Below are 14,844 nucleotides of genomic sequence, written 5' to 3'. Positions count from 1 at the left end.
AATAGTTCCCAAAGTTATACGTATATCTTTGTCATTGAAGTTGGCATTTGCTCTTCCTTGGATGAGACGACATATATAGAAAGTTGAGTGTAGAACCGATTAAAAGTATTGATGGAGTTTCTTACGTGCAAAATTGTTTTTCTTAATTGACATTTCAAAGATACAAAAGAATCGTCTGAAATTACACACTGGAAATTGCTATTGGTTAACGAGTATTTCATCTCTAATAAAGAGGGGAAAATAAGGATTTCGCGTAAGCGAGGAAAACGTGGAATAGAACAGAATTAGAGGCTCAAATGAAGACAGGATGGAACGGGGATTGTAGTTTTATAGTTGAAGCAGAGTCCCCGTGGAAAACAGGTGTCCACCTCCACTTTATTAATTAAGGAAAATTGTGATGATGAGATGCGACAATCAACTCTGATACAACCTTTCATGAATAAACCGAACTTTGACGTGTTTATAAAGTCATCGTAACTTTCCATTAACGCCACTCATCGACAAGCAAATTTCGATTCAGGTGAAACTAGCTCATCAACTCCCTTGTGTTGTGTAGAATAATTTATTAAATTCACGTGGGTTTAAATTTCGTAAATTGTTTTAAAGTACATTACAAAATAGACAAGCGGTGACACCCACATAGTGTCTCCAACAATTTATTCTACTTATCACAAATTGGGAGGTTCTCAAATGCTATGACACATCAATTTGATTACAACATTTGTGATAAAGGGTTGTTGAAATCTTCAACTCACTTTGTAAACAAATTTTCAATGACATTTCCTTTGCCTAAGTTAATTATTTTTTTATTAATGACATTAATTGATGTTGTTTTCTACACTTCCACAAACAATTTTTATAAATTACAACCAACAAATCATTCGATAACCTATCGCTTGAAAATATCACAAGGTTTTGCAAATATGCAAATGACAACGTCCTATTTCCGATCGGGAAATTTAAGTAACAAACCAAATATTTCTTCTGATTGGTTTGTCCCCAGGAAATTAAGTTCTCAACAAAAGACTAATAAATGTATTGTACAAACACCTTTATTTATACCGAGTGTGGCATCCTTTACGCGCTTTTTCACACTTACCTAGGCATTTATAAGGTACCTAAATTTTTAGTAATTTTTCATTTACAAACAAAGCCAAAAAAAAATTAAAAGTAATTTTTTCCCAAAAAGTTTAATTCAAATTTTTATATTGACTTACGCGGATTCACTTCCTACAATTGTTTACAAAATCAGAAAAAAAATTAGATTTTGAACTAAACGCAATTTTCCATCTTAACTTTGAAAATCATTTTTATGGGGAACTGTAATTGGGGTAAGTGTAAAAACTTTATAGGTAAATTAACAAAAAGTATTCATAAAACACACAAAACTGTTACAGCCTCATTTATTATCAAAAAAATTTAGAAAAACTCTCAAAATATACCCTATCAATAATTAGTTAGGTATATGAAATATCGCCAGTTTTAATTAATTAGAAGTCGTGATTTATCAATATGCCACACCCGGTATTTATATTCCTCCACATCCACTACAAAAACTGAACTTTTCGTTATGTTTTGGGGCAAATTTGTGTTTAAAAAATTAAATGACAAGGAGATTTGATAGATGAAGCTTCTTTATTGTTATTTTTAGATCCATGTTTTGTGTACTTTGCCTCTCAGCGGGGGATAAACATGCATCTTGTGAAACACGAGCCGTTTAAATTGGAATATGGGATATTTTATTGGGGCGATTATAATTTATTTCATCCAAATTTCGATTTCGTTTTGTTTCACTTACGTATTCTGAATTTGAAAAATATTGTCATTTATTATTAGCACGTCAGAGTCGACCATCTGTTCAAGCTTACAAAAATAGGATTTTCGATTTACTGCTGTAATTTCAGCAAATCATTTTATCTGAATGTATGATGGAATTACATACAATATTTAGATAAGAAACATTGTTCTTAAACACGGCCACTAGAAGGTTGTTTTATTTTTCCACAATATCCTCGAAATGCAAAGTAAATATTAATTAATCTCCGCAGAATTATCATAAATATTCCCGGCCTCTTAAATTAATAAGTCTTCTAGAAAACGTGCTCTCTTTAATAAGGAAATATAATAGGAACAATTTTTTTCAGAAGCATTGCGAATAAATTAAGATTTATCAAGATTCTCACCAGTCATATTGCAATTTCCTTTACAAAATTAAGTTATTACAACATTTTTAAATGCTGTTTCCCAAGTATGACAATTATATCAGATTTCCTAACGAAAATTCTGTGCAGCTAATTATAAAAATTACTGCAGATTCAACACAATCACCTATTTTGTTTACTTCACTGCTTATGTGTGTATCAGGTGATTTGCATAAAATATCGTGTCAAGGAGGTTCTGATAAGGGAATCACTATTGTTGAAAGGCGAATTTTCTCGTATGTGGAGAAATTTTTCCACAATTTTTTTTCCATGCCAAAACGATCACTTTTAAAACTCATTGTTTCTGATTTTTGTAAATTTGAGTAATATTATAAAACGTATAAAAGTAAGTGACACGTATTCCACCGTTTTTTATTTTTTCAATGTATGTTGAAAAAACAGGGATGTACAAAATTAAGTACCTAGTAACAAAAAGAATTTTTATCTAAAGAGCAAATCAACATATTGAAACGATTTTTTTAATAATACATGTATTCTAAAAATTTGTTATTAACAAATAATTTAAAAATATATTGTTTAAACAAAAAAATAAACAATTTGCAGGATTTTAGAATTCTCAAAAAGTTTATGTAAAAACTTTCATATTTTTACTGTCTTCACAAAATTTTTTTGAGAGCACTGTATAGTGGCATGATCGCCTAAGATCGTATGAAAGTAGAAATTAAAAAAAATATTACCAATTACCGTCACTAATAAACTGTTGTATAGAAAACACATAATTTACAATAACTTATTAACATTTATTTTTCAAAAAATATCAATAATAAATACAAATTCCCCGGTTCAGAAAGAGTACTCTCTATTTTTTTTTATTTTCTGATATTAAAATAAAAGTATATAGATTTCGCGTACCTACCTTTTATGAGCTTTGCTCGACTAAAATGATCATTTAAAAAATCGCAGTCTTTCAACTTGTCGATTAGATTATACAGAGTGTGTCAAAAGTCTCGGACTAACGTTACATGCCATGTAATGTAATTTTTTTAGAATACATGTATTATTACGTCCGCAATGTTCCTATTTATATCTATTATTTAAAAAAAAAATTTTGCTCCGAGGTACTTAATTTTGTACATTTCTGTTTTTTCAACATACATTAAAAATTAAAAACGGTGAAATACGTGTTACTTATTTTTACACGTTCTATAACATATTTCAAATTTACAAAAATCAGAAACAATGAGTTTTAAAAGTGATCGTTTTGGCATGGAATTACTCCATGAAAACAGCAATTCCATGCACTGGTCCCGATTTTGACACGTACATTATTATTAATTTTGTAAATTATCTTTGTGCTGTATCTCTGTAATTGTCTCGATTGTATTACTGCTGTGCCTTTGACTGCTCAAAATACACTTCTTGGAACTCATTAAGGGTTGAGCCGTTGAGCGAAACAGTAGATAAGAAGCGCTGTATTTTCTTTTGCACGGTGTCTGATTAGGAAACTGTTTGGTTTAAATTTTCACAAGTCATCCACTTCGAAACGACACTTTTTATAAAAGAGATGCCTTTCAGAGCGCAGACATGGAAGTTGATGAGGGATACACAAAACTTCAGCTCATCCCCCTCCCCTAATAATTTGTAATTACTCCGAGAAGCACTGAACCTGACACGCTGCAGGGTGCAAAAACAAATATCACTAATTTGTAAATTACGGTGGCGGTTCGTAAAGTTTCATTACGATAAGAATGGTTTAAAATGATTCTTTGTTAAAACAAGACTAGGCGATAAAAGCTGAAGGCATCGCATTCAAATACAAAGTCCTCTGCAATGTGTTTTAGTTTTAGTGGAGAGGAAATGGGAACAATACAGAGAAATATATTCCGATACTTTGTTGCAATCTAAAAGATTATTTCCTCTCCTGGAAGCGTCCATTTGCTAATTTCCTTGCTATGAGGAAAATTTCAGATGTGGGGACAAAGAAAGAGTAATTATGTTTCCCTCGTAATAAATAAAAACACAACACTATCATCGATGTGAATCCAGTTAACACAAAACAAAGACATAAAAATTACACAGGAATATTTTAACGGATGCTTAGCTAATTTATGACACAGTGATTTATTTCACCTCGACAGTTGTTCGCAAAGGGATTTCTGGTTTGTGAGTTTTTACTACGTCATATAAATTCGGAATGATGTATTGTTATTGTTACTCTTTTTATGCTCGATTTTAATCCAAAAATCAACTTAAATCCAATATAATTTTGCTCGATTTTAACAGGCAAATCATTCTAAATCAAAATAATTGTTTACGTTCAGGAGTGCCCAATCTAGATAAATATGAGTAATCAAAATTTCAAGAATTTATTTTTAAAATGAGGACAGTGATTTGTTATCAGTGTTACATTATCATTTTTTGGAAAATGTGGATATGCAAACAAGTATATTTGACGCATTGCTGTCATTAGTATTACCATTTTTTATTGTTCAAATTTGCTGTTATATTTTCTAATTATCACACAATTTCCTTTCATTAGACGTTTCGTTTGATCACGTGATAATAAAATTTTCTGAACACTAAGTTAATGACCTTGAGGTCTGAAAATGACACGTTTTGACTACTAATTTCTATTTTACGACACGACAAACATGATTCATTTTTTAATTTGTCTATTTTAATTAAAATTTCGACCAAATAAGTGAATATTTTTATTTGCTTTATACCGGATGTTTTTTTAATTCGGGTAGCGTGATGCCTGAAATACCAACATACAATAATAGTTGATTGGACTGTCTTTCCATAACTGAATTATTTAACATGTTAGAAATCATGATATTGGACTGAATAAACAATTTCAATTTTGTGATTTTTAATATCAAGCGGAAATAATATCAGATTACCCACCGTCTAGTTAAACAAACATCATTTTTGCTTATAAACCAATAACGGAATAATAAATTTTTGTTGGCTTTATTTCGAAATTTTCTTTCAAATTGACACTACTCCAATCATTGTTATGCTTGCATGACTTAATGAAACAATAACTTATACTTGGGGTGATTTATATAAACTGGTTTTGCAATCTGCAATTATTTGCAGTCACAGCGGTTTCATCATTCGATAATTCGATAAACCCCCAAATGATTTAAAATATGAAATTTGAAGGATAGTCTGAGGCAAGTCTAGTTTTTAGTGGGCAAGAGAATCAATAGCGTTTTTGTGGCTCCGACAAAATTTACCATTAAAATGATAATTATTTGATAAATTTTCAAGTGTGTCGTTAATAATTAAAGATAGTCGGGTGACGTCACGACTAATTAAACTTTCATAAGGCGGATAGACGACACAAGTGTGATAGTTGATAGAAAACAGTTGAGAGACTTTATAACGGAACCCTCCAATCTGATTCTTATACCTCGTATCAATTTTTAACGATAAGCCGTCCAAACCCGGGTTTCCTATTTGTCCAGTGAGTCACTGACAAATCTTACCCTCAATCTTGCTCACACTTTTAGAAAATGTTTACTTTGGGGAGCTAATTTGTTTAGTGTCAATTTAATCCATTAAAAAAAAAACATTTGTGTTGATTATGGAGGAATTACCCCAAAGGGCGTATTTCGACGACAGACAGGTAGTGTGGGGTCTCGTCGCCGGAATAATAAGCATTTCAAGTGAATTCCGTTTTAAATGTTATGAAAATTCCGACTCACTCCGCATTTTTTTGTCATGATATGATGGGGTAATGTTGTGGTAAATTCGAAATTTCCAATGCAAATCAAGTTGTTGCCCCACTACTTTCAGTAACCTTCACAAGGTTGTAAACTCGAATTTTAACGAAAAATGTGGGACACATCTGTCAAATTTCATCGTTAGTTCAATTTATAGCATCATTTGTTACCCATTTTCAGTCGTTCAGACAAAAGGAGAAAGCGAATTATTAAGAGCAGCGTCCCATTAATAATAATCGAATACGTTACCAGCACCTGCGCTTGTTTAAGTATAACCACAGCAAATATTGAGTAAAACACGATTTTCTTGACTATCAAGTACCTCCATCTGTGAGACAAAACTTTCATAATTAATGAATCACCGCCCGTATTAATAGATTTATTAGAAAGAGAAAGCGTTTTGTTAATTTTTGTTATTCATTGTAAAAATGAAAAAAAAATATAAATAGTTGTTTTAACGAAATGTTGTTACGCCATCGTTTCCTTGGTGGAATTACAAAGACAATGAGTGACAAACTGTTGTTCCATGTAATTTGTGTCTGCAATTATCAAGTTTCTAGCACTCTTGAGAAGTAAATATTTGGTTTGCGAAAAATTTTTCTCTATCCGAAACAATGATTTATTTTTAACTGTTTCAGCTTGTGATATAAATAGGAGACAATAAAATATTCGCTGAATCACGTAATATTGACTCGATTATTGCCCAAAGGCTAAAATATAAAATTTGAAAGCTTTTCAGCTGAAGAAATGTAAAACAACAAAACGGTAGTTTCATTTAAATATATAGCTGTATTATAATTATGCGTAAATCCCCACGATCTCTGACAACCTGTCGTTAAATTTATTTTTAATAAGATGTCTCATCCGTGAAATTTCGCAACTTTTCCATACCGAATCTCTTCACTTCGTTTTGATTTGACTAATTATGGGGATAAAAGGTATCACCGTGTTGAATTTGCTCAATAGAAAACGGAAGTTAGCCGACCTTACCCTACTAAACAACATTCACGAATCTAAAAACAGTTATGCGTGCTCAACTCTCCGTAACGCCAAGCGCATTTTCATTTAAATTACACACTATGGAAAAACAAATGGAAAATGCTCACATTATAATATCATTAGGAGAAAAATCGGTTCATTATGAATATATGCAAACGCACTAAGACGACTAAAATTAATTGACTGGAGTCACTAAACAAACACTGATTTTCCTTTCTGCTTCAGAAACTCAAACATTATTTATTATTGTTATTTATATTGCAACTCGTTGGTACGAAAGGAAAACATTTCCACATAATTCACCTTCCTCCAACAATATAAAAATGTAGGTGGAAGAAAAAAAATTATCCTGACATTATAACGATGTGAATAAACAACGGTGCAACAATTTATTCAAATAACGGTGCGCAGAGTACAACAAAAAAAATCTAAATGATTCCATATTGATTGTGAATCTCGCATTAAACTTATATTAGCCTAGAGTTATTTATAAATATTCTCCTCAATTACCTACAAATTTATGGTTCCTGCTTCCGGTCAATGAAAAAGATTAGTGTCATTAATTATTTATTACAAAAGTTCTAATTTCAATCTTCTGATAAAATTTTTATGCCAAATATTGGCTTTGTGGAACATTATAATGCTGCTATTGTAAATCTTAAATAATTGTAAAGTAAATGTAACTACAATGTTTTTATTTAGTAAAGTGTCAATCGACACTTTTCAAAACATCGTGCTACAAAAGACAGTTAGGGAGACTAAGAAAGTGTTAGATGTACTGAATTAAAAAAATTCTAGACTTGCAAAAAAACATTTAAAATTTCTTTAAAAAATGCTTGCATTTAAAAAGTGTCAATCGACACTTTTCAAAACATCGTGCTACAAAAACCAGTTGGGGAGACTAAGAAAGTGTCAGATGTACTGAATTAAAAAATTTCTAGACTTGCAAAATACCATTTACAATTTTTTCAAAGAAATGCTTAAATTTCAAAAAATGTCAATACAGACTTTTTAAAACATCGTCCTACAAAAGACAGTTGGGGAGACTAAGTGTCAAATGTACTGGATTAAAAAATTTCTAGACTTGCAAAATAACAATTAAATTTTTTTTAAAGAAATGCTTAAATTTCAAAAAATGTCAATCCATACTTTTCAAAACATCGTCCTACAAAAGACAGTTGGAGAGACTAAGAAAGTGTCAGATGTACTGAATTAAAAAAATTCTAGACTTGCAAAAAAACATTTAAAAATTTCTTTAAAAAATGCTTGCATTTAAAAAGTGGCAATCGACACTTTTCAAAACATCGTGCTACAAAAAACAGTTGGGGAGACTAAGAAAGTGTCAGATGTACTGAATTAAAAAATTTCTAGACTTGCAAAATACCATTTACAATTTTTTTAAAGAAATGCTTAAATTTCAAAAAATGTCAATACAGACTTTTTAAAACATCGTCCTACAAAAGACAGTTGGGGAGACTAAGTGTCAAATTAAAAAATTTCTAGACTTGCAAAAAAATATTTAAAAATTTCTTAAAGAAATGCTTAAATTTCAAAAATGTCAATCCTAACTTTTCAAAACATCGTCCTCCAAAGGACAGTTGGGGAGACTAAGAAAGTGTCAGATGTACTTGATTAAAAAAATTCTAAACTTGCAAAAAAAAAATTAAAGAGATGCTTAAATTTAAAAAAATTGTCAATCCAGACTTTTCAAAACATCGTGCTACAATTTTAAGACTTTCAAATGGTAAAATTATATAAAAAAATTGTATACGACATTGATAGATACTAATCTAATGCATCACCTAAAATTATTTTCAACCATACAGCCTGTCCCAAAAATAAGTTACGATAAAAACCTGTGGTTTTTTAAATGAAACACCGTATGTTCCTTTGCATTTTTGGATGTAGCCTTTTAAAACAATGTTTTTACGCTAAACTTTTATTAGTCGATTTCGCTTAGTTTTAGAAATAAGAAGTTTTTTTGACGAAAACAAGCACTTTTTAAAAATGTATTACACAAAAACTAACACAGCTAGAACAAATTTTTTCTTACTTCTGCAAAGAAGAAAGTACAGAATTTAAAGCTGTAGCAATTTTTTAGTGTTTTGCATTTGTAATAATTAATAAATTAAGAAGTTTATTAAAAGTTAAATAACTTAAAAAATTTAAATGGAACACCCGATGTTTTATTATTGCATCTAATAGATTGATAAATTGTCCATCTAAAAAATAAACTTTTTACGTCTAGAATTGATAAATGAAGAGATATTTAATATTCAATATTAATTGTAGCAACAATGCCTATCAATATCTGAGTATTGTTGATACTATGGCAACCACAGTAATTACATCACGGATCACTTATCCGTTGATTTATAGAGATTGTAAGAGTCGTTAATTAATACTGGAATTCAAATTATTATATTGTAAAAATAAAGAATAACTGATTCAGTTTAACACAAATGTGATTATTAAGTGATATTTCTTCCATCTTTTGTGCAACTGTGCACTTTTCGGCTACTGAAACAATAATATTTTTTTTTAATGTTTAACGTTAAATATCTTTTTAGTTATTGATTATAAACACCTAAAAGCAAATAATTTTAGAAAGACAATTTAATAATCTTTTAAATGCAAAAACAATAAATGGGGTGTTCCAACTTTTAACAAACGCCTTCATTTTTTTATCTTTGCAAATGCAACACCCTAAAAAAATGTTACAACCTATAGCTTGTACCTTCTTGTTTGCGGTAGTAAAAAAAATATTTCTATGTCTTAGTTTTTGTGTGATAAATTTTTTAAAAGTGCATGATTTCGTCAAAAAAACCGTCTTATTTTTAAAACTAAGCAAAATCGGCCAATAACAGTTTAGCTTAAAAACATTGTCATAAAAATCTACATCCAAAAACACTAAGAAACATATGGTGTTTTATTTAAAAAAACACAAGTTTGTAACTTATTTTTGAGACACGCTATATAGTTGAAAATAATTTTAGGCGATGGACTAGATTAGTATCTATCAATCTCGTATATATTTTTTTAATTCACCATTTAAAGGTCACTAATGGACTTTTTCAACTCGCTGGGATGCAATGCTTAACATAAATGGACTGTTATTTTTATATTTCTTATCACAGATTGGGGACAAAAATGCTCTAAAACTGAAACAATGTGTCGGTGTAATTTATGTCATACCAAAAAATAAATTCGGTTCATATTCCGATACGTCATTGCTATAAAAATCGTCTGCACTTTTGCCAATATGTCTTTACAATAGTCTAATATTAGATCATTTTAAATAGAAAGAACTGAAGACGCGCATTGATCATTGACCCATTTATAAAACAATTTTCCCGTTATTAACGACGTTAAACAACATACATTTGCACTCTACAAGAGTACAAAATTCTATTTTTGTGGATAGAAACACACACTTCTGCCATCCAGTGTGGAAATGTACTTTAATTAGGTTTATGTAAATTGTTGCTCAATTGTCGGTAATTCCCAGCTTGTCTTGATTTAGATTTAGGTGATGATACAACAAAGACACTGTAGGGAATCTGGGATTATATCGATTGACTATCTCAGTCAAGATTTTGATACAATTGGCAAAATAATCGCGTTTTGGATGTTTGTATTGCCTGTTTCCACTGATAATGCTAGAGCACGTGCAAAATATGGGCTAATTCTGAGCCAATTTGCATCAACTACTACAAAAATTGTCAGAAAAGGCGATTTATGGCGTGGATAGTAAAAATAATTTATTAGCCTCGTCCAGAGAATAAAACAAGAAATAAAACACGTGACTCACACTAATGTTATCCGAAGAATACAGGACTTTGTGAGATAAATGCATTTTATATCTATAGAAAGTTTTCAACGGATTAAAAGTAATAATTTGTAAGCGTGAAATAAATTGGTGTTTTTCGAAGAATTTCTGAGTCTAGTTGACAATGGTTTGTAATTCATCATTTCAACTATGCTCAACCATAAAAAATTGTAAATCAATCTGTAATATTGCTCAGAGGCATTATAATAATGGTTTTGAGCACATCTCCCAATACAGCCATAATTGTATTACTAAGTCAAGTAATGTAATTATCTTGGAAAATAACTGAATTATCAATATCGAACGAGTTTTAACAGTCAACAAAGTTACCGCTTTCGTCTTTTTAATCTGTTTTGCGTGGATCAAAGAAAATGAAAAATCAAATAACAGATAATTCATTTAGAAATGCTTTTTACTTGTTATTGTTTCCACTGAAAAATGAATTTACTACTCATATAAGCTTTCACTTTTAGTTATTTCAGATTTTGGTATTTAGTTACAGCAATAAATCAAACAATTTCAAACACAGATCAATACAGCTATTTGAACGACGTGTATGTATCTGTATATCAATTTAAAAGCGAAATTAATGGCCTTGTACACGTTTTAAATAATATCACATTTAAATTAACAAATGTATTCTACTCCATCAACTTTCACGATGATACAGTATTGTCTAATTTTAACGGTAAACTTCCCATGTGTGTGAATTGTGAAATAAAATATTATCATTTTTACAACTCAATTCACCAAAAACACAATACTGTAATGACGTCAAATTGTTAAAAAGTAATATAAAAGGAAAAACACTGATAATATGATAATGCTAATAACACACTTCAAATGAAAAGCTACCTGATAATGTCCAATTTTCAAACTTTTTTACCACTAGTAAGGCCCCTCTTGAACACTTTGTTTTTAAGGAGAATTAGTAATAAATAAATGTTTTTTCTTCGTTTTCATGTTATCAGGCTGACATACATTGTTAGAATATTGATTTTTAAATAGTGTACACGTTAGAAATAGATTTACAACACAAAACAAAAAACATTAGCCTAAAAAACCACCTAATCTACACATAGAGTACATCCTAAAAGCTTTGTTTGGACTTAGGGTGAGTAATTGTGTTCCAAACAAATAAATCTAGGTTGAGTAAAAAACGCGACAGTAATGTATGGGGTGTAATAAATTGAACCCACGTGTCAAAATTAGGTTTTATTATTTTGAGTTACTTGAAACTTTCTTTTCTCCATTCGGTAAGCCGAATATTATGTTTTGCTATTTTACAAGAGGATGGAAGCAGTAGTTCCGGTCCCACAATAAAGGAAAAAAATCTTAAACAGATACTGATTCTGAGAACCGCAAAAACCACACGACTTCCGTGTCAGTAGTATTAAAATAGATCATTTAAATCTACGCATAAACAATTCCTCTTATTTGAACTACTTTGATTCATAAATTAGAAACTGTCGGTAAAAAATAATGAGAAAGTATCTGAAGATGCAAATTTGCATGTGGCACGACATCTGTTACGCTTTGATTTCCAACATTTCAATAGCAGTGAAAATTTTCAGCTAGTCCCGATTAAAAACACCTAAATTTAGCACTACTTAAATTAAAACACAAAACTTTTCGCTTTATTATTACAAAATGTGATTTGATTAGGAATTCATTGAACCCGCAAGTAATATTGGCGACATTCCGAAATTACGACTCAGAGTTTATCAGAATCCTTAGTTTTTAAGAGACGAGAAATTACAGCAATTTCTTGTGAATTCATTCATTTGGAAGATTGACTCATTGCAGATGATTCTAAATATTTAATTAAACACCTCTCTCTCTCTCTAAAGTGTACAAACAAGATGTAAGATTAATCAAAATTTCTAGGAATAATTTGAGTTTAGTTCAAAACATCGGCTTTTGTTCTAAGATCGTATTGCTGTGTCGCGATAATGATATTAATGTTTCATAATAAAACAAGTGTGTTATATAAATTATAAGTACCGACAATGTCACTATTATCAACATCAGAGTATTTTATTACAGTGTGATAAAACCAATGAACGGAACTAGAAATTTTACTATGTTTCATTGCCCAAAGGTAGAAATTAAACCGGCTTATTTCCCCTAGAATACTGTAATATTAAGTAAACGAAAGTATTGGGAATTATCAATGAGACACACGTTAGATAATCTTAATTTATAGTTAAATATGGTAATTCTTTTCATTGAATACTAGTCACGCATTCATTGAGCAAAATCGTACTTCGGGTCCCAACTAATTAAATTTCCCAAAGTAACCAAAACTGTACTTGATTCATACTTACCCAGATTCAAAAATCGTAGGTAATTGGATAATACCCTGCACACAATAATGCTATTTTCGTCCATGATCGAGGTTTTTAATTAAGTTGAAAGAGCTTGCGAATCATTGATAGTGAATGAAATTTAGTAGCTTGATTGGTTATTCTATCATTGATAGGGTGTTGAAGTTGAGTTGTTTTTGGAACAGGTGGCCGAGTTGGTTTTGGGTTAGCAAGTTATTAAATAGTGTGGCATGCCAAAGACTACCTACACAGTTTCTTAAGTAAATGTTGCATTGAATGTAGTTTTTTCAAGTCAGCAAGAAGCACGTGCCGACGTCACAGTTGGATGGTCCAGAGTTTTGACACCTGTGAGTGTGATTAAAATAAAACAAGGTGTCCACTTAAATCTTTTTTTTATTATACGTATATATCACAAATCGTATTTGGCTCTCAGATCGCACTCATTATCGCAACATTATTACTTAGTCTACAAGCATTCATCTTCAAGCACGCATCACTTTTGATTGAAAAAAGTTTATGTTACAAACACAGATCTTTTGATAAAATAATATTAGATTAAATTATGTACAATATGAGCTCATGATTATTACAGTACCATCAAAGATGAGATAAGTATGCATGATAAAGGCCCAGTAAATCATTTTTGATTAGGCCGATTAATAAACATCAACCATTAAGACATTCGCAAATTGTGTATCTACTTTTCAGGCACTATCAAATGTAGATTTTATGATAGATATGATTTGGTTTAAAAAACTTGTAAATAAAATATTTATGCATCGTTTCCGTTGATTTTTGTTCCATGTATAAAAATATAGATATTGTGCATTTTCTAAGCCAATATTCTTCATCCATGACGTTAAGTATACTAGAAATGAGCATTATTTATAAATGTAAATTTATAATTGTCCACAGTGCTATAATGTAATTATTAAGAATTCACACAAGCAGAGTGTCGCCTGTTGTAACACATTGTTCCCATAAATTTAGAGAAATGAGGCCGCTATTAGAGCACTGTACAACAACAGTAACTTTTCTTTTCCTTTTCGGGGCTAAAGTTCATTTCGCGAACAATTTCAGCGAACACTTCATTAACGTTGGTCTTGTTCTTGGCGCTTGCCTCGATAAAAGGACAACCCCACTGTTGAGCTAAACTGTTGCCCTCGCTAGTTTGCACCTCTCGTTGATGGTCCAAGTCGACTTTGTTGGCCACGAGAAGAATCGGCACCCTCTCAGTACCCTTCACCCTCGTTATCAGTTCTTTCATGGACTTGATGTCCTGGAACGTCTGGTGGTTGGTCAAACTGTACACCACCACAAACCCTTGCCCGTTTTTGATGTAAAGGTCGCGCATACTGGCGAATTGTTCTGTCCCTGCCGTGTCCAAGATTTCCAACACACAAGGGGAATTGTCCACTTCAATTTCCTTCCGATAGAAATCCTCAATTGTCGGATCGTATTTTTCCATGAAACATCCGGAAACAAACTGAACCGTCAATGCACTTTTCCCAACCCCACCCGATCCGAGAACCACAACTTTGAACTCACGCATTGTTACAATTTTGGGATTAATTGCTCTTCCAACACACTTTGTGCCCACACGACACAAGCATAAGCGGATTGGTTGCCTTTATGAATATCACCTTTATTAGATTAAAGCAATCCATTTCAAAATACAGACAAACACACTACGCCATCTTAGCGAACTGTTCATCTCGCAGCGTTTCTCTAATAAACGTAAAGCCACGAGGAATGACTCGGAGTTAGAACATAACGGGGAGGGGCGAACACCGAAC

At 31.2% G+C, this 14,844-nt stretch overlaps 1 protein-coding gene across 1 annotated transcript; it reads right to left on the bottom strand.

The window, feature by feature from the left end:
- Positions 1-13,423: 13,423 nt before the first annotated feature.
- LOC123006724 (ras-related protein Rap-2c) lies at positions 13,424-14,827 on the bottom strand. Its single transcript, XM_044401426.1, has one exon. It carries the CDS (start codon positions 14,598-14,600, stop codon positions 14,055-14,057), a length of 546 nt encoding a protein of 181 aa, XP_044257361.1. The 5' UTR covers positions 14,601-14,827; the 3' UTR covers positions 13,424-14,054.
- Positions 14,828-14,844: the final 17 nt, after the last annotated feature.

The sequence above is a fragment of the Tribolium madens genome, unplaced genomic scaffold (genome assembly GCF_015345945.1).
Source record: "Tribolium madens isolate multiple individuals breed KSU strain unplaced genomic scaffold, Tmad_KSU_1.1 Scaffold_2;HRSCAF=44;Tcas5.2_LGX, whole genome shotgun sequence".
NCBI lineage: Eukaryota > Metazoa > Arthropoda > Insecta > Coleoptera > Tenebrionidae > Tribolium > Tribolium madens.
The sequence above is the reverse complement of the archived record's forward strand: the minus strand, read 5'-3'. Positions and strand labels throughout refer to the sequence as shown.